Consider the following 21,251-nt stretch of genomic DNA (forward strand, 5'->3'; position numbering starts at 1 on the left):
ACGAGTCTCAGGGGAGATTTCCATATGCTCGCAGCACTGAACCATGAAAACTACTCGCACACTCATACCTCACAAACTAGTGATGAAAGTGATTCCTCCAAACGCTAATCAGGACCAAAATAACTCGCTTGATCATCTTCTATCAAAGGCCACAGGACTCACCGACGCGTGGACAGACTGACAGAATAAATGTAAGTTGACACCAACCCAGTTGTGTCAACAAAAAGGAAAAAAAAAAAAAACACCAAAAAAGTAGACAGGTAGACATATGTGGGACATGGCTAATGACAGGGACTACATTAAAATAGAAATAAGAGCAAGACAGAAAGAGGGTGAAGGCAGAATAAAGCAGTGAATACAGCTGGAGTCATGTGTGCTGAAGACTTATTAGCTGACCTCGTTCAAAGAGGCTTTTTCAAATAGATTGTTGGTGAAGGGGGTTTGAATTAGTGCTGCAGCTTCTACCACAGTTCCTGCAGCTACAACCAACACGCATTACCTCTGGTGTTGCTGTTGACACCACTGTAAGGAGGATGGGTGGGTGGGTGGGTGGATGATGATGGATGGATGATGAATGGATGGATGGGTGGGTGGATGGATGGATGGGTGGATGGATGATGATGGATGGATGATGAATGGATGATGGGTGGATGGGTGGGTGGATGGATGGATGGATGGGTGGATGGATGAATGGATGGATGATGGATGGATGGATTGATGGATGGATGATGGGTGGATGATGCATGGATGATGGATGGATTGATGGATGGATGATGGATGGGTGGGTGGATGGATGGATGGGTGGATGAATGGATGGATGATGGATGGATTGATGGATGGATGATGGGTGGATGGATGATGGATGGATGGATTGATGGATGGATGATGGGTGGATGGGTGGATGGATGATGGATGGATTGATGGGTGGATGATGGGTGGATGGATGATGGATGGATGGATTGATGGATGGATGATGGGTGGATGGGTGGATGGATGATGGATGGATTGATGGATGGATGATGGGTGGATGGGTGGATGGATGATGGATTGATGGATGGATGATGGATGGGTGGGTGGATGGATGGATGAATGGATGGATGATGGATGGATTGATGGATGGATGATGGGTGGATGGATGATGGATGGATGGATTGATGGATGGATTGATGGATGGATGATGGGTGGATGGGTGGATGGATGATGGATTGATAGATGGATGATGGATGGATTGATGGATGGATGATGGATGGGTGGGTGTGTGGGTGGATGGCTCCCGTACGACTGAAGGCCAACATGTTTTTTTCTTCCGTCTTTGTTCTCTTTGTCTTTTTTGCACAAATGTTGTCGTGGTCCAACTGAAATTACACAACTTAATGTTGCTGTTGATAAGAAGAAGAGAAAAGGTATTTGGGAATATATTTAAAAACGTTAGCTGAGCTTCCAGGAGTCTCTGAGGGGACGTTGGACGTGTTTGATTGACAACTGAGTCAGCAGGAGCACAAGACAGAATATAACAAAACATTTGAAAGACCTGCCAAGAACTGTTGATGTTGATGTGTGAACATTGAAATGTGCTGGAAAATCGCTATTGAACACTTTTCCTCCAATTTTAAAATTGGCTATTTCCCTTCACACTAGTCTCTGATGCTGTTGGTGTGGGGGACTGTGCATGGACTTCAAGGCGTACCCTATACCTAGAGACACTTACATGATCCCTCACCAGGTTCCCACCCAGCAACAGAAGACAGAGGCACCACTGATGGACTGAAACAAACGTAATTAGGTTTTTTATCCCGGACAGCTGCAAGTTACAACCAGGTCCAACTATAACAAATATGTAAATATATAAATACGTCTTGTCGCTAGTAGCTGCATTACAGCTACTAGCACTTTAATAGTGTCCTGTAATGTTACAGCTGCTATTAGTAAGAAAACCACTGTTAATACTTCTACTAGTGTCGTTAAATAAAGAAATATTGGATTAAATTGAAGTAATTTGGTTCTCGTTGAACATTTGTTCGAACACAATAAAACACAATAACCAGCAGCAGAAAAAAGAGCGAAGACAAACAAATTATTCTATTCATATTTATTTGAAAACAACAATCCATTTTTTCCACTTCTACTGCGATTCCTTGTTGCCACTGGGGTCATACATGATATATGTATTAATTCCACAGAACACCATCACAAAGTTACCCTTTTATATGCACGTTTACCTTTTATTTTTTGTCTTTTTTGTTTTGTATTGTTGTCATTTCTATACAATGACTTGTGCTTTGATATCTTTGAAAGAGAGAAAGAGATTTTTTTTAAAGACATCATTGTCGTCATGATAAGTGTACACAACAGAGGGAGGATCGAAATAGAAAAAAGTCGTAAGAAGAGGATATACTGGTCGAATACACACCGATACAGAACACAGATACACACTCACATTGCAGCTGCCCGACTCAAAACTGTCCAGAGACGAGTTGTGTCACTGACTCGCCACAACCTCCAGCGGCGCCCTGCTTCTCCTGACTTATTGTTGCCTTGCAACAAAGACTCTCTCTGCTGCTGAGCAGAGGTTTAAATATTGCTTAGCTCCAAAGAGGAAGTCCATGAGAGGAGGAGGGTCAAAGAAAGCAGAAAGCCTCAATGTCACAACTAAACGTATTATTATGATTATTTTTACAGACAGTTTTGGGGTTCAGAGCAGTTCTCGTCCTAAACGCGTCCATTTCAATCAAAGTCTGCTGCAAAAGACAAGTGATGAGAGCTCGGGGACGATCACAGCAGAGATCCTAAGAAACATAAGGTGCATTTATCAGAGAGTTTGGTGTGTGTTTGTATACGTGTCCCCAGAAATAAAGCCATTAAATAACTCGGTGGGTTGATTGCCACGGCCACAATGTGCATCAATGCCAAAAAGATGTATATGTGTGTGTGTGTGTGTGTGTGTGTGTGTTCAGGGGGGTTGACTGAATATTTACATGGACTGGAATGTTTTTGCCGTTCAGATATCCGACGAATAAAACTATCATTCAAGCAAAATTGTTTTTCAGAAAGTGGAGCTACCTTTAATCTGCGTGACATCGATATTTGTGTTGGAGCGTGGGGGGGGGGGGGGGGTTGTGTGTGGCGGCGGTGGCGGGTTAAAAACGAATAATTGAGCAGAATGCCACGGTGCAAGAAGGCATGTTCATTCACTTAATGCTGAGAGCAAGTCTGTGCATCGTAAAACAAGAAGTAATACCACGAAGGTCAGTAAAAAACAAGAACGGTCACAACCAGGGACAGGCAGCAGAGAAAACGTACAAGCTAACTACCTAAAACCTTAACGTGAGTGTCTTTGTAAATGTTAAGTGCAGATAGAGAGACGGACAGGTTGATAGATTCTATATACTGTATGTATTCATATGCTGGGTAAATATTCTGGTAAATCTTACTTCTATGTGTATATACCTCACTTAAAGCGAGGAGGCTCACTTAAACATATATAAATAGGTCTAACATATAAAGCCATATTACAGTGTACATATCCTCGCCCTAATGTAAGCGATAGCAAAAACCCCATGCTTTACATAGAAAAAGGCATCCACGACATTTAAGAAAAAATGTACAATTTATGAAACATGGTAACAATAATAAATAGTATTATAGAATTGCTGCTGTACACAAAAAAAGCCATTTTTAAAATTTCACTCATATAAAAATATGTTTTAGTGCAACCGTACGTAATAGTAATATCCATAACTTCACATCGCTTGTCGAGACTTTAAGGTGTCCAAAAAAAAACACAGGAGGTGGGGGAGGAAAAAGGGGGGAGGAAGGGGGGGGGTTGCATTTATTACAAAGCTGATACGCAAAACGTGATAGTATTGTATTTACATTTACCTTCCTGCTTTGTTTGCTTATAAGAATATAAGCAAAAAACAAACAAACAAAAGAGATTAAAGAAAAGGCACACACGTAGCTGTCTTGATTTGTTTTTTTTTGACGTACCGCTTAAACAGAGTCTTTTTATTTTTTTTGCAGATTTTAGTCGGCTCGTGTTGGTGGGAGTTACCGTACATGTGTAACCGTACGCAGGTCCTCTTTAAGTCTTTAAATAAGAACGTCTGTGAGAGCAGGCCCCGGTTAGAACAGGCATGCTGAACATAAACATTAAAACTGCAGAAGTCCGTTTGTTTTTAGTCTTTTTATGACGAGAGCTGTTTTTCTTTGTATGCATTGATTCATGTGAGAGAGAGAGTGTATGTATAAAGTGAAGTAGAAGAATATGTGTGTAAAGTGTGCAAAAGTAATTTTTCTCTCTCTGTTGCACTTCATCCCTTCCTATTATCCAAAAACAAAACAAAAAAAATCCATAATTTCTCCTCCTCGTTCTTCTTCTGCAGCTCTACGACACGTCTTTGCTTCTCTTTGTGCTTTCCGCCTCCCTGTCTCTCTCCGGCTTCACAGGTTGGGACACTGTCGGAGGCTGGAGGGGTTCAGAGCCGGGGCTGGGAGGGTGAGGAGAGGAGCAGAAGGAGGGAGAGGGGGAGGAGCAGTGAGGGGAGGCGGGGATCGATGGGTGGGGAGGCCTGATCTCCAGGCCGCTAAAGTGCTGTATCCCGGGACCTTGTGGAGGAGATGGCGAAGCGTGAGGAGATGGCGGCGACATGGAGATGGATGGCGAGCGCTGCTGTTGATGGGAGTCGTAGGACAACGCAGACGAGGAGGAAGAGGAGGAGGAAGTTCTGCCTCCATTTTTCCCTCTACCTCCTCTGCCTCCTCCTCGCTCGGCGAGCTCCTCCGAGTCGATGCAGAGCGAGGCGATGGCCTTGGTGCAGGTCTGGATGTTCTCCTCCTGCTCCCGCCTCACTCCTCCTCCTTCCCTCTCCTGCGGTGAGGGGTGAGGGGAAGTGGACTCCCTCAGCCTCTCGCCTCCTGCTGCTCCTTGAACTCCCCTCTCGGTGAAATGAGGGGAGGCGGCCTCGCTGGTGGTGGAGTCCTCCGATGTGTTCTTCTGCAGCAGCAGGCGGGATGCGATCTGCTGCGCCCCCTGCTGGCTCACAGGGGAGGTGACGGGCTGGTGGACGGAGTGTACCATCTGGATCCCTCCGATGGGGATCATCGGGAACGGTGAACGCACCTGAAAATAAAATCATAGTTTAAGTCACTTGTTTTAGAAAACCCAAAACCAACAGTGAACGTGTCAATAACAAGTAACAAGTCTTACAGCAGCAGATGTAGAATAATACATTTAAAATACGTATAATATCCCTTTCTGTGCTTTTTCATGTATATTTACAAAATGCTCTACAAAAAAATAAATAATGATAAAAATAAAACAAACAAAACATATGTCAAAGCAAATAATAATTACTAACTATCCAACATATCAAAATAAAATAATACATAAAAAACAAATATATATATAACATTCAATATATACACAATAAAACAAACAAAACAAACGAAATGATAAATATCTTGATAAAATAATACATTCTATAAAATTATATGAAATACATTTTTACAAAATAAAATATAACATTCAAACACAAGACATACAAGATAAAATAAATACCTGGAGTTGAGAGTGAAGAGGAAGGTGACTGAACAGGACCTGGTGAGGAGAGCTGCACCGGTTACCGCGGCTACTGCCCTGGTCCTGTTCCCCTGGCGACGGTGAGCCGAGACAATGTTCCTGGAAACACAAGAGATGAACATGAAAACATGGACGCCATCTTTCTTTCTTCCTCTTTGTTCATCTTTTAGACATTTATATATGATGCCACGGCACACACACACACACACACACACACACACACACACACACACACACACACACACACACACACACACACACACACACACACACACACACATTTAATATTTTGTTAGAAACTAAATGAACAGTAATGTGTGGTTGTGCTGGACGGCAGGTGTTGGTAAGAAAAACAAATACGAAGCATGGAGGCTCAAACGTCTTGTGCATGTGTAATGGTTGTTCAAACATTAATCTATCATTTGCAGAACGGTCGGTTATCAAAGCCGAGCCAGTCTCACTCGCTGCTTCACGCTTTGTTTAAGTGGAGCAGCAGCAGAAGCCAGAGCTTGAAGTAGAGCTCTTAAGAAGAAAAACAGCCGCGTTATTAACCACACCAACGCCGGCCAAGATCCCATTACCACCAAAACCCAGCAGCCCTATCTTCAATCATCCCTCTCTCTAACGCGCTCGGCCGATCTGCCTCGCTCTTTATTCCCTCATCCTCTCTGAATGTTTCTGCTCCGTCTGCCAGACGCTTTTCTCCTCAGCTCCTTCTTTTTTCCTTCTTTCTGTCTTTTCCCAACATTTCTGCTTCAGGTTCACAGCAGAGTGTCAGAAAGTTCACCAAGTCACAGTGAAGCACCTGAATGTTAAAAAACATATCAAGTGGAGCGCTCCATCGCTGCTAACAAAGACGAGGCTCAGCACAACTTTCCAAATCAAACCCTCCTGCCAGGCTCAGTGGAAACAACAAGGGACGCACTGACATTTATCAGCAACATGTAACATTTAAACGGTAGCAAGTGAGCGTTCACAAAACCCTGCTGCTCATATCAAGCCAACTCACAGAGCTGAGTAATGAAGTCTTCCCAAAATGCAAGAATCCATGTCTGTGATGCTGCTCGTGTAGCTTTCCACGACCACAAAAGACCAAAGTCGGCCAACACATTAAAGAGAACAGAGACGGGTAAGAATAACAGAACTTATTCACACTCAACTATAAAGTCTCTCATTAGTTTGTGTTATGCTTTCTTACCGTCTCCATCTCTGCGCTGGTTCTGCGACGTCCCAGAATGCTCAGCTCTGCCTGGTGTCCCTGCCTGAGGCCCCGAGATCCACTCTGCTGGCTGGGAGTCGCATGACAAGTAGAAAAACCACGTTAAATTTTCATCAAGTAGAAAACTTTCCTCCAAATCCTTTTCTGCCACCAGGGGTCTCACATCCAAAACAATAACCCAAGATGGAGTTTGGTGGCACCTCTCCCTGAATTGAATAATACATGTATAAAGACCCCCCCACTCGACTCACCTCTGGTGGTGGAGGTGTTGGTGGAGCCCTCTGCGAGGAGACACAGGCCGGATCATCGCCCTGTGGCGGCCTCGAGGTGAAAGGTCACGCTTGTAGTCTCTTCCTGCCGGAGACGTGGGCCGGGAGAGAGGGGAGAGCAGCGAGAGGTGGCCCCTCCTGGGGGAGAGGTCTCGCCTGTAGCCCCCTGCTGCCCCCAGGTCCCTCTTGGGGGAGCAGTGACGCAGAGGAGAGATGTCCCGTCGGGGTGAGAGGTGTCCGGCGCGGGGCGAGAGGTCGCGACGTGGGGAGAGGTATCGGCGGCCAGAAGGCGAGGAGGACGGGGAGATTGGGGACGGGCAGCGGGAGACGTCAAGCCCGGGCGAGGACAGGCGGGAGGAGGGGGAGGAGAGGTCTGGGGACGGGACGGCGAGGTCTTCATCCATGGAGGAGGAGGGTGGAGCCAGCAGCCTGCCGCCCAGCGCCCTCTGCAGGCCTCGCTGGTACTCTGCCTGGCTGTGCTCGCCAGGTGGAGCCTGCGGAGTGATCTGGATGCTCGGCACGGTGGTGAAGTAGCCAAACAGCGGGGGCTTGTTGGTGTTGCCCATGAAGTCAGACGCTGAGTGATGAGAGAGGTGAGGAGCGGGGTGGGAGGAGGCCACAGCTGTGATTGACATGGAGGGCAGGCTGAAAGGCTGCGGGCTGGTGGAGCGCGAGCGGGTCTTCGGCGTGGAGTCGCCGTCATAGTCATCCTCGTCGTCATCGTCATCGTCCACATCATCGGCGTCGTCCTCTCCGCCGTCAGAGTCGTCGGCGTCTGAGAACTGGTGCTCCGCCATGTTGCCTCTGGACATCTTTTCAGACCTCTGGCCTTCCTCTCCGACATCTAAAGGAAGAGGAAGAGGAGGAGGAAGAGGAGGAGGAAGTGAAACAGAAGAGAGGAGGAGGTAGAGGAGGAAAAGGAGCAAGTAGAAGAAGAGGAAAATAAAAGTAGAGGAAATGGGAGAGGAAGAAGAGAAGGATAATAAGATAGAAGAGGAAGAGGAAGAGAAAAGGAAAGCAGAGAGTGCAGGAAAACAAAAGGAAAAGAGACAGTAAAGGAAGAGGAAGAGGAAGAGGAAGCGATCACCAAACAAAAGAAGAGAAAGTGGAGAGAGAGAAACAGTTTGTGTTAATATGCGGTAACAGAAAGAGAAACTAAACAACACTGAAGCCACATTCCCACCAGCTCAAACCCATAAAGTATAAAACACAATAAAACAAAGTTATTTGAGACAAAACCCTGAAACGTGTGTTTGTCTGCAGCTGCTGTGCAGACGTCTGCAGCTGCTGTGCAGACGTCTGCAGCTGCTGTGCAGACGTCTGCAGATGTCTGCAGCTGCTGTGCAGACGTCTGCACAGCAGCTGCACAGCAATGCTGGCAGGTAACCGAGCAGCACTTCCTATAGCTGGAGCTGATTGGCTGATATCTAATAAAGAAGTTGTTTTGTTGACTCTTCGTAGTAAAAAGTCAAAGTTTATGAAGAGACACACTAATGAGATCCATCGAGCCAGGAGTCAAAATGATAAAAATATTTATATGAAATATATTTTATCCTCTTTTTTCCATCAATTTCGTCCTCCAGCGGAGAGAACTAACACCCCAGTGTGTGTGTGTGTGTGTGTGTGTGTAAATGCCGAGCCAACACACACACACACACACACACACACACACACACACACACACACTCAAATGTTGGTGGTCTACATGGTGGAAAATGACGTTTGTACATTATGACGCTGACGATAAGATATTTAGACTAGTCTGTGGTTCAGATGTTTCTACTCAGATACAAAGTCTATAATGACGTAGTAACACGAGGTGTACTGGATATTCAATCATTTGTTTTTGGTGGAAGTGAAGGTCAGATCTTTGGCACAGAACTAATTATAAGTGTTTGTTATATTATAATAATAGTGTTGCTGATAAATGTTGGCATCCTGCTGACTCAGCACTCAGATGTCAGATCATAACATGAGCTCAGTGTAAGAAGCTTCAAACTTCAGGGAAGACGGAGAAGTTGTTCTTGTTAATGGTGAACATACAAGATAATACAACTAATCTCACTCATTTCCAGCTTCATTATCAAGTCATCAAAAGATTAACGCTGAGCGTCGCAGCCTGGAGAGAATATTCCACCAGATTATTTACATCAGATCAGCTGATAACTGAGAACTGACTGCAAAACAAGTTGTGGGATTATTATAGTAATCTAATAAGAAACTCCAAACTGGGAACAAATGGTGGAAGGATGTTTTCTGTCTATTTGTTGAAGTGTGTGTGTCGAGTGTGTTCGTCTGACAGGAGCTCTGCTTTCCATTATACTAATTGTCCCTGTACAACCGCACCGAGCCAGAGACACTGCAGGCAGCATTCAACAAGACACAGCAGTGTGTGTGTGTGTGTGTGTGTGTGTGTGTGTGTGTGTGTGTGTGTGTGTGTGTGTGTGTGTTTCCTACCTCCTTCGTCCGCCTCGGTGTCCTCAACAGAAGACATGGAGACTCCCAACTCCAGACACTTTTTCATATGAGCCTTAGACTTCATGTGCTTCGTCAGGTTTCCTATAAAACACACACACACACACACACACACACACACACACACACACACACACACACACATTTAATGACCCTTCGACTAGTCTTACTGGAAGCCAGAGCTTGTTTGGCGGTGATAAAGAAAGAGGGAAATAGAAACGGTGGAAGGTGTGAGGCCACAAAATTGCACTATTACTAATGATATATAATTTATACATAATGTAATTTAATGACACGATTACAAAACGTAACTCTTGGTTGAATGCCAGATACATTTGTATAGAAAGAGGGAGATAATGTATTTATTTATTAAAGGTCAGATGTCAACATCTTCCTGTCCGACCACAGGAACAGTTTCACTCTTCACTTTAAGCTCTAATGTTTAGTTTTCCGTCTTAAAAAAGCTTCAAACACGTGAAAATATTATTTAAAATAAAGGTTTTACTGCACAATGATGATACAAATGTGTTCTACCTCGATGAGGATCAGACGCAGTCAGAAAATAAACAAGCAGCCTGAAGACGCACCGAGGGAAGAGAAGCCCTACCTTTCGTCTTGAAGGCGAAGTTGCAGAACTTGCAGACGTACGGCCGGACGTCGGTGTGCGTCCGGATGTGTTTCTTCAGCATGCTGGGTTTCTTGCAGCGGATGCCGCACTCCTCGCAGATGTATTTCCCCCGACCGCGACCACGAACGTAAACGTAATCCTCATTGGATTTATACCTGCAAGAAACAGAGACTGTGTGGTGACGTGTTTCTGTCTCTCTCTGTACAATGCTAATACGTTTTATTGATTTATTGATCTTAAATCTTTAAACAGGATTTCTTTACTTATTACCTTAAATTCTGTTCTTACTTATTAAGATTGAACTCTAACAATGAAGTAATTATCCAACGACAATGTGTTTGTTCCTTTATTCTTCTTTACGCTTGGAAATAAACTAATTAAATGAGTTGATTATTACCAATGTAATAACATTAGTGCTGCTTTACTGTCTATTTATGCATCTCTTGTTACCTATCGGCTTACACACACACAGAGGTTTATACCTCCACCAAGGAGGTTATGTTACGTTATGTTATGTTTGGGTTTGTTTGTTTGTTTGTCAGCAGGCGCCGAGGAGCAACTCATTTAAGTGTGTAGCGGATCTGAAACATGGGGCTTTACTTCTCACTTTCGTTAACGTTGCGAGACGTTCTGTGATCTCCGAGTGTCCTTCTAGTTTGCACATGAGTTCCTGGTTGAATGCACCTGTACAGGCCTCTGGAGACACCTGGTCGTAACACACACATGTATTTAAACTGGAGGTTTTTTTGTTCCAAGGGATCAGAAGCTACCATGGGGAACAAAGCAGCGTTCCACCTCTGGGCTTTGTGTTCATCGTCTTCATGCTGGTTCCTCTTTTCTAAAAACAGATAACCACAGCCCTCCCTCGGGTCCCACTTATCCCTTTACAAGACTCTAAAAAAAACACAAGCCATCACTGTCGGACATGATTTCTATCCCGAAAGAGGCTTGGAGTGAAACAGCGGACACTTGGCAGCCGGATCAGTGTCTGCGTGAGTCTGTCAGGGAGAGAAGTTACCACCGACCGCCAGTCAAACGCTGGTAAATGTAGTCTGCTGCTCTGCAGAAGCATCATATTCAGGTTCTCTGTGGTGGTGAACTAGTGGAAAAGCATCTGGTGAGCTGTTTCCTGTCTGCAGGACTGTAATGTGTAGTTCAGGGCCTCCTGTGTGAAGGTCAGATATCAGGTTCATCAAACGATCCGTCTGCGAGAAGAACTTCACTTTCACCCGGAGAGGAACTTCTGAGGCGAGACGTTTACACAGCTGCGGCCAGTTATGAAAATGAATTATGATTATTTTGTGTTATTGTATTTTCTTTACAGCACACGGTGAGATCATGAAGCCGATTGTCTTTCACAACTACAGGAACGTGCAGCATTTCTTTTATCCACAAAGATTTTAATCCCGTCTGTTTTTCTTTTACAAGAATTGCTTTGTTTTGTCTGTTTGCTTGTTACTTGTAAGCGTGTGTGTGTGTGTGTGTGAGTGTGTGTGTGTGTGTGTGTGTGTGTGTGTGTGTGTGTGTGTGTGTGTGTGTGTGTGTGTGTGTGTGTGTGTGTATCTTTGCCCATCCCCTGTTTGTATGCTTTTATCCACTTATTGCTTCTAAAGTGTCCTTTGGGGACAAAAGAGAATTACTTCACTGTCTGCTGCATTTAATAACCCCCTGCATGTGTGTGTGTGTGTGTGTGTGTGTGTGTGTGTGTGTGTGTGTGAGCAGGAATTTGCATGTGTGTGTGTGTCTGCACCGTCTGTTCCATTCAGTAACCTTGGTCTTATTGGCTCTACTATAAGACTATAAAACATTATGATTCTGTAGGAATGTCTCAAACTACAGAGGTTTGAGCTTTGACTCCCTTATAAGGATTTTATTTGACCATTTAATTTATGTTTTGGGACAAATTCCTGTGTTTTCTATGCAGAAAATAGGTTTTATGTGACTTTAATAACATGATAATTAATATTAAAGGATCTTCTTGGCTTTATTGCTATTGCTCAAAATCCACATCGCATCACTTTGTGGATGTCAATCAATCAACACAATCAAAGTCTTTCACAATGAGAAAAGATCTCACTGCACAACAACTGGATCCTTTGAATGATTGAGTTTCGATATAAATACCTTATAAAGTCTTTCTGCAAAATCCCTTTTTAGTGAACAAAAGATGCCAAAGTTTTCAAATCTTTGCTTAAATATAACACGATAAACAATTGTCAAAAATAAGATTCAAATCTAAAACACTTGCAATCAAAGAATAAGTAAAGAAGATCTCGTGTTTAGTTGTGCAGAAGTAAATAAGCTTTTTAAATCATGTAACCGTCCGAAGTCGTATCAGTCAAAAACAAAAGTGTAAATGTTTCAGTGTCAGCAGGAGGCCACGTATTGTACTTATGGTTTGAGGTCACTATTGAATAATAAAACAAATTATGAGTGAGATACTTGTTAAATATACATATAAAAGAAATCTAATAAAATATAAAAAGTTCGTAACATAAAGAGAATAAATAAATACAGTTGCTGATGTTAGAAAAACTGTGTGAAACAGCCTTTAAAATACAACTAATGAGGGACAGATCCCACTTCACACCCATCTATAAAAGTGAGAGCAAGAATTATGAAAGCCGACGTCCAATTACAGCGAAGCAGCTCAAGCTGTTGGCCTGCGATGGTTCACCAGGCTCAGGCTGTTGGCCTGACGCTCACAGAAACATTAAGCCCAAAGAAAAGGTTGTAAAGTCTTTTCTTTTTTCATTCCTAAGAAGATTTTCCGATTAATTATGCTGAAACAGAAGTTCTTAAAGTTCAGCTTGAACTACATTTAAATGCTCTAAAAGGCAAATCTCCTATTTATTTTTCAGAAAGTACCATCAAAAAATCCTAGAACATATGTGTGCTATTCATCAAGAATATTGGATTAAAGTTTTTGGATTTGTGTACGTATTTGCAGGACATACCCGCCTTCGAAGATCTTGATGCGAGTAGGTTCGGTGTTGGGCTGTTTGGCTGAGACCTCCTTCTCTACCTGCTCCTCTTTCGAACGGTCCCACGACATCACCCCCTTCATCTTCCTCCCGAAATGACTGACATCCACTGGCATCAGCTCTGGTTTCAACTTCAGAGATGAGAGAGGAAGAAGAAAAGAGAGGAGAGGAGTATTAAGAATGAACCTTTCACACTTCCAGTGCGTGTGTTTCTATATATTTGCACCTATGCATGCGCACAGAAACTCTTTCCTGCATTGTTTTGTATTTTAACACTGTTTTAAACTTCTAGATCTGGACATACCTGATCAAACCTCAGTTTCCAGGCCACAGATGACACCAGCTTTCCAGAGCTGGGTGGCGACATGGCTGCATTCGAGTACATCACATCAGTGTTGCTCCTCTGTTTGGACCGCAACAGGGCCAATGCAGCCTTGGTGCTAAGGTTCAGGGGATTGGGGTTGTATGAGCTTAAACTCCATGAGTTGTAGACAGAGTTATGCAAGGTAGTTTGGGTGCTGTTGGGTTTGGTGTAGTTTAGGAAACACCAGCTGACTCTGCTCATAGTGCGCAGGCTTGGGAACTGGAAAAACTGCTGGACGTCAGCTACATCCGTGAGAAGCAAAGTCTGGCCCACTGCTCCAGATAATCCGGCACTTTGGTTGGCAGTTAGCTGAACCAGCATGCTGACTGGGGTTTTACCCGGAGTAGGGTGATTTGTGTTGTCAGTGTCCTCTGCATCGTTGGAGGACAGCATGGACTGTGGACTGGAGCGGCCCTCTGGGGCTGAATCGTCCACATCAAACTCCTCCGGGGAGTCCCGGCCACCTGAAACTGGGGAATGGTCTGTGATAATCTGGAGAGGAGGAGTGAAGCTCTCCGCCCGGGGAACATCAGAGAGGTAGGGGGCGGAGGAACGGACGGGAATGGCAATCTTGGTTGCAACAGGGAAGTCACTTAGTGGAGGAGAAGAGGACATCCTTTCAGAATCATCCATGGAGCCTTCACTCTTCAGACGAGCTCGTTGACCTCTGCCCTGCAACTTTTCAGGTTTGCTACTGCTTTCAGTTCCACTCAGCTCCACTGCACTCATATCCTTAACAATCTGTCCATACATCCTCTCCTCCTTCACTCTTTTCTGCTGCTTTGTGTCGATGAAGAGCTCCAGAGAGCTGGTGGGGGAAAGCATGCGCTTGCTGCCTCCGATGCCAGATCCTGAGGCGTCTGTGGTGGATATGGTGCCTGATGTTAATGAGAGTGGGATCCCTGTGTTCAGGCGTTGATCTGGTAATGAATCTGTAATTTTCCAGGGTGGGTTGCGCAGCGCTGCGCCATCGGTCTGTCCGAGAAATTGTGATAGGTTGAAACCTGTCCCACTTATACCTCCTCCAATTCCTCCAGGTGGTTTGCTGACACTCACAGCACAAAATGGAGGAGACATGTTGCTGTTGTCTGCACAGCCTAGCCTGGCTGAGCCTACCCCTTGCGCCCCACTGCCATGGGTAGCCATCAACTGGCTAACACTGGTGTACATAACACTACCATATGATGGCACATGGGTTTGTATCCGCACAGGAACCAGCAAACCAGGTAGAGAGGCATGGGAGCCCAGGTTCTGGGTGGCAAAGACAGGTTGAACCTGCTGCAGATGCATGGAGGTGGTGGCGGAACTAGGCAGAGAGTGCTTGGAGGAGAGACAAGCAACGTTTTGCTGTTGTTGCTGGGACAGGGGAGAGCTGCGAGATGATAAAGAGGCAGGGTAAATCTGAGGGATTGGGCTTTCTGATTTTCTATCATGTGGCTGCTGATCATGGATTTGCTGCACAGAGTGGAGCGGTTGTTGTTTGTGCAGTGGGTGTCCAGGAAGGGAGCCTGGTGATCTGATGTGGAGTTTTTGGAGTTGCTGCTGGGCCTGGAGGGTCAGCTGCTGTCTGGGTGTCTGACCAGCATCCTGACTCCAGAAAATACCTGGTTGCTGGTAGGAAAGGAAGGGAGGACCACCCGGGTACTGCTGGATTACTTCCTTATTCATGACCTCATGACCTTGATATTCTCCCTCAGATGACGAGCCCTGGGCCTGCAAGCGATGCTGATAGGTTCTAGTATGGAGAAAAGGTTGAATACTCTTATTTTTCTTCAAATCAAGTACAAGTAATTTAAAAAAAGCATATTATAATATGGGAACCACTTGGAGAAGTAGGCAATTGCAATTGTTGAAAGAGTACCAACATTTTTGTGAATTTGCAATTCATATTGTTTGAATTGTGTCCATGCTATCATAGCTAAATAAGAAGTGCTATTAGTAATTTTAGGGTTGCGTAGGGAAACCCCACATTTCTTACCTGCTATAGAGAGGTTCGTCTTGCAAGCTGTCCTCACTGATACTCTGCTGGAGGAGATGCTGATGGTGCTGTTGGTGTTGGTGAGATCCTACACCTGTGCATAAAACATAAACAATTATTTGATGTAATGTATTTTGAAATAAAATTCTTCCCTACAAAATAAATCCCATATACTACTCCCATAATGAAACAACTAATTCCAACACTTCAAACCATGCCTAGTTTATTGAGTAGAGAAAGACTCCGGCACATGTTATCTGCAATTGGAATGAGATGTTTGGAAAAGTATCACAAATGACTAAGCAACTACAGATAATTTGACAACACAGTTTAATGTGTAATGTAAGGCTTACCACCAGTGCTACTGCCAACTCTCTTGTTTCTGCTGGCTACATCGCTGCTGCTGTGGGGGGATCCTGTTGGACCAGGCCACGTCCCATGTTCCAGAACCTCCTGTTTGATTGACATCTCAGCAACCCCTGGTTCCTGGATGACTGCCTCTGGATAAACACTCAGTGAAGCCTGTCAAATGTATGTGTAAGCAGAGAAATTGGTGTGATTTTAAGTACAGTAAGTACATCTACACGTAGGCGCAGTCACAATGTAATGATATAGTGTGAGGGCATTTGGATAAACTAGATGGAGGAGGCAAGAAACCAGTTTTTTGTTGTGCCTTGGACCTTACTGTGCCCCCTTTCTCTTCTGCCATTTAGGTCAGGGTACATAGGTGCTCAAGCTGTAAAAAGAAATACATATTTAAGAATTACAATAGTATAGAGTTTTTTATGCTACCTGTCGGACAAGATATCCACGCCGGCGTTCCTTCATTGCAGAGGCACTGCAGTATATCTCTCCCTGTCTGGAGGTGGACAAGCTTCCATAGTCAAACGATTTACTGCGCATTTCAGGAAACTCTGTGGGCAGCGTGCAGGGTGCCTGCTCGGATGAAGACCTCCTCATCTCTCTCTGCTGGTAGTGGCTGGAATGACCACTGCCAGGTACCGTCAGGAACTCTGACTGCTTAGGTCCACTACCAGATGTCAACGAGTCATCCTGGTTCAGAATAAACAAAGAAAATTGTTAAATTTGGAAAACATAGCCAGTAAGAGCCATTACAAGTTTAAACCAGGAATGATAATGAAACGTAACCATTGTAGGACCAATGCAAGCAGTGGGTACTATGAAAACCTTGCTAAAACTGTTGGAGGGGTAGCTAAGATACTTAAAGTATTAAAACATATAATGGGGTACCTGTTTGGTGGGTGAGACAGACTTGAGGCCTTCCTCTCTGTCAAAGGACATGGAGAAGGAGGAGGAGTGGGACAGGTTGCTCTCCTGACTGGGACTGCGAGAAAGGCTGGTGCACGTTGACTCAAAGCTTGATTCCCCCGATGAGTACTCCATATCCGCCAGGCGCAGCCTCTTCTTCTTGGGTGGGAGCTTTTCCGATGGCATCTGGGCGAGTGTATCACTCCTCTGTGGCAGCTGGAACTCCTCCACATGCTGCGGCTGCTTATCCGGTTCCTTTGTCATTGGAGTTTCTGTGTCTTTCTCCTCCGTTACCCTGATCTCAGGAACTTGGATGTTGGGTTGTCGGACTAGTTTGTGTGGCCCCTGATAAGGCTGGCCAGGTGATGGTGCAGCTGACGAAGACGAGAGGGAAGCCAGGTCACTGTCACTTTGTAGTTGCTGCTCCATGCTCTCTGCTCGCAGCAGTAGGGCAGATTCAGGACTCAGAGCATCTTCAAAGATATCTGTGTCCGATTGCTCGGAGTACTGGCTAGATAGAGCTTTATCTGTATGATAACCTGGATGCTCAAAGGACTCTGACTTCTCAAAGGAATTTGGCCGACTGAGGGAGTTGGTGTGCTGGATGACTGATATGACATTCACAACTGCTTTCCTGCACTCAGACTCAGGAAACAATGCAATATCCTCAGAGCACATGCTGGCACAGGTATCAAAGCTGTCAGACTGGCTGTGGGCGCTGTGAAGAGAGCCCTTTCCTGTTGGGGTGGCTCTCGACCCATCAAGACTACCTTGTCTAAACTCATAGTCCCCTATCATCTCCACTGAACCACTACAGCTACTGTCACAGTGCCCAGGGCTGTCGTCTTCATCCCCAACACTCTTCTCTTTCCTCCGTTTTCTTGTGGCTATTTCTGACATGCTAATTTTAGTACCATATGGGCTGTAGGAAATGTGCTCTGGGATTCCTGGGTTGCGCTCACCAAGCTTCATACCTAGAGATGAAGCTAAATTCTTGGGCATGTGTCCATAGCCCTCAGCCTCTCCTACATGGGCTTCGTTGGCTGAATGTTCAAATGCAGCCTGCCTTCTGAGTCTGCGCCCTGGTGGGTAAAACACATCATCCGGCGCCATCATCTCATCGAATGAGTGGCTGCCTCGAATCGCTGGGGGGACACTTAGGTTAGGAGGGGAGGAAGTTGGCATGGAGTTACTCCTAATAAGGTGCCCAGAATCTGATGGAGGCTCCAGAAGGCCTGTACTGCTTTGACAGGGTCCTGTTGGATACTGCTTGGGATCTCCCGAGACTCCTACATCTCCTCGGAAACAGATATGATCCTCAGCTATCTTCCCCATGTCCAGAATAGCACCCGGTTGCTTTAAGCTAGCTAGGCTGCTGGGGTCTGCCCCTGCCATGCCAACTGTGATAGACTGTCTAGATCTGGAGTCGGGTCGGCAGTACCAAGTTCGACCAAACATAATCTCTTCGTACGTCTTGACATTAGTATTTGGAGGGCTGATCTGCTGCTCAGCACTCTCAGAGCGTGAAAAGTATCCAGAGTCTGTGCTGCCCTTGCTATGAGGGCTGAGGAGGTTCAGGGACTGGGACATGGCAGAGTCAGAGTCCTGACCTTTTTTCTCATTCAGCCTCAGGGCCAAACGTTGTTTGATGGTAGGGGAGTCATCCAGTGAATGCGCTCTTGCGCCAGCATGGGATGCCAACATGTGGTGTGACCCCTTTATGTCCTGAAAGGGTGGGCACTCCATCCCCGTGGAGGGAACTCCCCCAGGCTTGGGTACAATAAGGATAGGCACTTTTATAGATCCCACCAGCAGCTCTTCAGCTGAGTCTGCATATGCTGGTCCCACACCACCTACACAGTAAGAAAAGGTTTAGCATGATATAGAGAAAAGTAAACAGATTAGAATTTAGCAAAACATTTGAGCATAAAATATAGACATGTAGGCAGTGAATGAGTGCAGCTGAAGCTGAGTTAAACATGCAGTTCTTTAATGCAAGTTAATGCATTTAAAACCTTAACAAATATAGATTTCACTGTGATGAGAACTGAGAACTTTATGCATCTAAAAACTTTTTATGGATGATTCTCAAGATGGGGAAAATTACCTGTATTCTTGTCAGCTTCAAAGGGGATCTGCGGGATGGGGCTGTCTTTGTCTGTCAGCATGGTGGAGCCCTCCACACCTTCCTCATCTGTGTCGGTACTCTGCTCTCCATCTGAGTGGACCTCAGTATCTCCCGCTGGGGATGCCTGGTCCATGTCCCCACTGCGGGCCACAGCTAGCTCTGAAAATGGTACGAGTCCAGCCTTGATGGCATGAGCATGGGACTTGCGATGCTTGTAAAGGTTGCTCTTAGTTTTAAAGGAAAAGCCACAGGGTACACATGGATATGGCCTCTCTCCAGTATGTGAGCGGATGTGCTTCTTCAAGACGCTGGGCTTGGCACAAGCTCGACCACAGTAGTGACAGATGTACTTACCAGGCTTTTTCGGCTTCTGCTCTTTTTTGCTGTAGCCCTCCTCTCCAGGCTCAGGGCCTGACTGAGAATACTGTCCGAAGGAGCTGGGTAAACTGGGAGATTTCTGGCGGGGAAACCTCCCTGCCCCAGCCCCATGAGGATGAGTGTGTCCTGGGTGTCCTACAGGGTACAGGTCATCCGAGGGCAACTGGCCGGCAAATGGCCAAGCATGAGGCTCTAGACCTGGCTGGGGTTTTGCTCCTGAGAGGAAGCGCTCAGATTGGGGGTGCTGAGGGTACGGCTGGCCAAGTTGGTAGGAGTATCCCCTTGGGAACCCCTGAGCAAAGGGCCCATGGGGGTCTTGAGATGGCGGACCTCCCATGGCCCCAACTGCAGAAGGTCCAGATAGCAGCTTACTAGAATTCCCTGTAATTGCGTACTTCTGCAGGGGTGCTGATCCCCCCGTCGCACCACAAGGCAAACTCTCACGGTGTTTTGCCTCTTGGTCAGCAAAAGTGCTTCGTTTGGTGGTAGCAGAGGGCTCGGACGCCCACTTTCTTTGCAGAGGCGCCTTCTCCTTCACTAGATCCTTATTTGAGCATCTATGCCCAGCGGCAGATTCACGAGCCTCCATTTTCGTGAAGCTCTTCAGGGGGTTAGAAGAGGGAGGAGGGAGGGGATGGTGGGGGAGTTGGGGGGATGGGTTTTGGAGGGTTACAAGGTCCCAAAACTAGCAGTCATGATAGCTGAACCTTTGAGGGTTGCCAACAAGTTCACAGAAACAGGAAGTACCCGTCCATTGCTGAAATAGACTGATTATAAAGTCAGGCTGAAAACAGGAATCAGGAAGTGGAAATATAAGGGGAGCCTTAGTGGATAACATCAGAAATGTTTCTCTCCTTTTGCCATTTTGTAAACACTAATGTTGCTAATATTGCTGGGCGTCGTTTTTCTGTCCGGTTCATCGAATGACAGAAGAATCCTTGAGTGATCTGGAGAGCAGACAAAAAGAAGAAAAACTTTGTAAATTTGTGGAGTGCATTTTAAAATGAACAGTGTATTTATTAGCTGCAGTAAAGTAAGGTAAAAAACATACTGAATATAATCAAAGGATAAATACTAACTTTTTTTTTTAGAGAAAGGTGCTTGTAGATCTTCTTTCCTCAGCTTCAAACGTCATCCAGTTTTCTCAAGCAAAGACCTGCACCAAAACAAAAGAGAAAAAGCCAAATAGTTTAGTATAGTTTACAGAATTATCTATATATACAATCCAAAACTCCACCTGCAGCCTGACATCTCCGTCTTACCATAAGTTGGTTATGTGTTGAAATCAATAATGTACAATAATAATAACACTGTGCAACACAACATACTTTGTTGTACAGAGAAGACTCATTAAGTTGTCATGCCTGATGTGCGAATGTAAATGTCATGTAAATGATTGCTCAGTTAGTTTCTTCACACAGGAATCCATCTGTGCTTTCTGCCTTTTCCACCCCTTCCTCCTCCCTCCCGCCCTCCCTCCTCCTTCCACTCAGTGAGTCACCGATGCAAAGCAAACCCACGCTGTTCCTAAAAAGACACAAAGGCTTATAAATAGCGCTGTGGAAGTGACGTCGGTGTGTCATAATGTGTGTAGGCGTCCAAAAAGGCCAAGTCGAAGAGCAGCCATCAGCACTAGCACCTTTCCTTCCTCTCTGGGTGTCATAGTTTGATCTAACTTGGTATGTACTCTTTCAAAAAGCAAACAAGAGAACACACACACACACACACACACACACACACACACACACACACACATTGGTAGATACAATACTTGCAGGCATTGCAACTGCACTGCAAACACTGCAGTAAACACAGTGTATATGTGTGTATTTCCGTTCTTTAACGTTTTTCAACCACACCAGCACCTGACAGCAGAGAGCCGCAGAACACACACACACACACACACACACACACACACACACACACCTGCTGAAGTTGCAGTTTTAGTTAGTATTTCCTCATCTCAGGGTTTAAACAACCT

General features: G+C 45.3%; 1 protein-coding gene and 1 long non-coding RNA gene across 3 annotated transcripts; both read right to left on the reverse strand.

Moving 5' to 3' along the window:
- Positions 1 to 2,074: 2,074 nt before the first annotated feature.
- Positions 2,075 to 20,608, reverse strand: hivep2a (HIVEP zinc finger 2a). Of its 2 annotated transcripts, XM_029462708.1 has the most exons (15): positions 20,533 to 20,608; positions 20,350 to 20,426; positions 18,872 to 20,217; positions 16,747 to 18,617; positions 16,288 to 16,548; positions 15,849 to 16,017; positions 15,496 to 15,589; positions 13,458 to 15,252; positions 13,127 to 13,284; positions 10,149 to 10,324; positions 9,524 to 9,625; positions 7,049 to 7,910; positions 6,777 to 6,867; positions 5,558 to 5,677; positions 4,385 to 5,119 (listed from the first exon to the last, which is right to left on the reverse strand). In XM_029462708.1, exons 3-15 carry the CDS (start codon positions 19,857 to 19,859, stop codon positions 4,385 to 4,387), a joined length of 7,422 nt encoding a protein of 2,473 aa, XP_029318568.1. In that variant the 5' UTR covers positions 19,860 to 20,217; positions 20,350 to 20,426; positions 20,533 to 20,608. The 2 variants fall into 2 exon arrangements, with proteins under 2 accessions (XP_029318569.1, XP_029318568.1); XM_029462709.1 differs by lacking the exons at positions 20,350 to 20,426; positions 20,533 to 20,608 and having other exon boundaries at positions 2,075 to 5,119; positions 18,872 to 19,859.
- On the reverse strand, positions 5,775 to 6,685 carry LOC115028842 (uncharacterized). The gene is made up of 2 exons (XR_003834594.1): positions 6,588 to 6,685; positions 5,775 to 6,383 (listed from the first exon to the last, which is right to left on the reverse strand). It is a non-coding gene; the product is annotated as an uncharacterized LOC115028842 (long non-coding RNA).
- Positions 20,609 to 21,251: the final 643 nt, after the last annotated feature.

This window comes from Cottoperca gobio, chromosome 24, assembly GCF_900634415.1.
Source record: "Cottoperca gobio chromosome 24, fCotGob3.1, whole genome shotgun sequence".
NCBI classification, from domain to species: Eukaryota; Metazoa; Chordata; class Actinopteri; order Perciformes; family Bovichtidae; genus Cottoperca; species Cottoperca gobio.

Excerpts from the sequence above, each read along its gene's own strand:
- hivep2a (XM_029462709.1), bottom strand. The coding sequence starts at position 19,859 with ATGGAGGCTCGTGAATCTGCCGCTGGGCATAGATGCTCAAATAAGGAT. Across the intron at positions 15,590-15,848 it reads AGTTGGCAGTAGCACTGGTG|GTGTAGGATCTCACCAACAC; the intron begins GTAAGCCTTACA and ends TTTTATGCACAG. Across the intron at positions 9,626-10,148 it reads CTTCGCCTTCAAGACGAAAG|GAAACCTGACGAAGCACATG; the intron begins GTAGGGCTTCTC and ends TGTGTTTTATAG.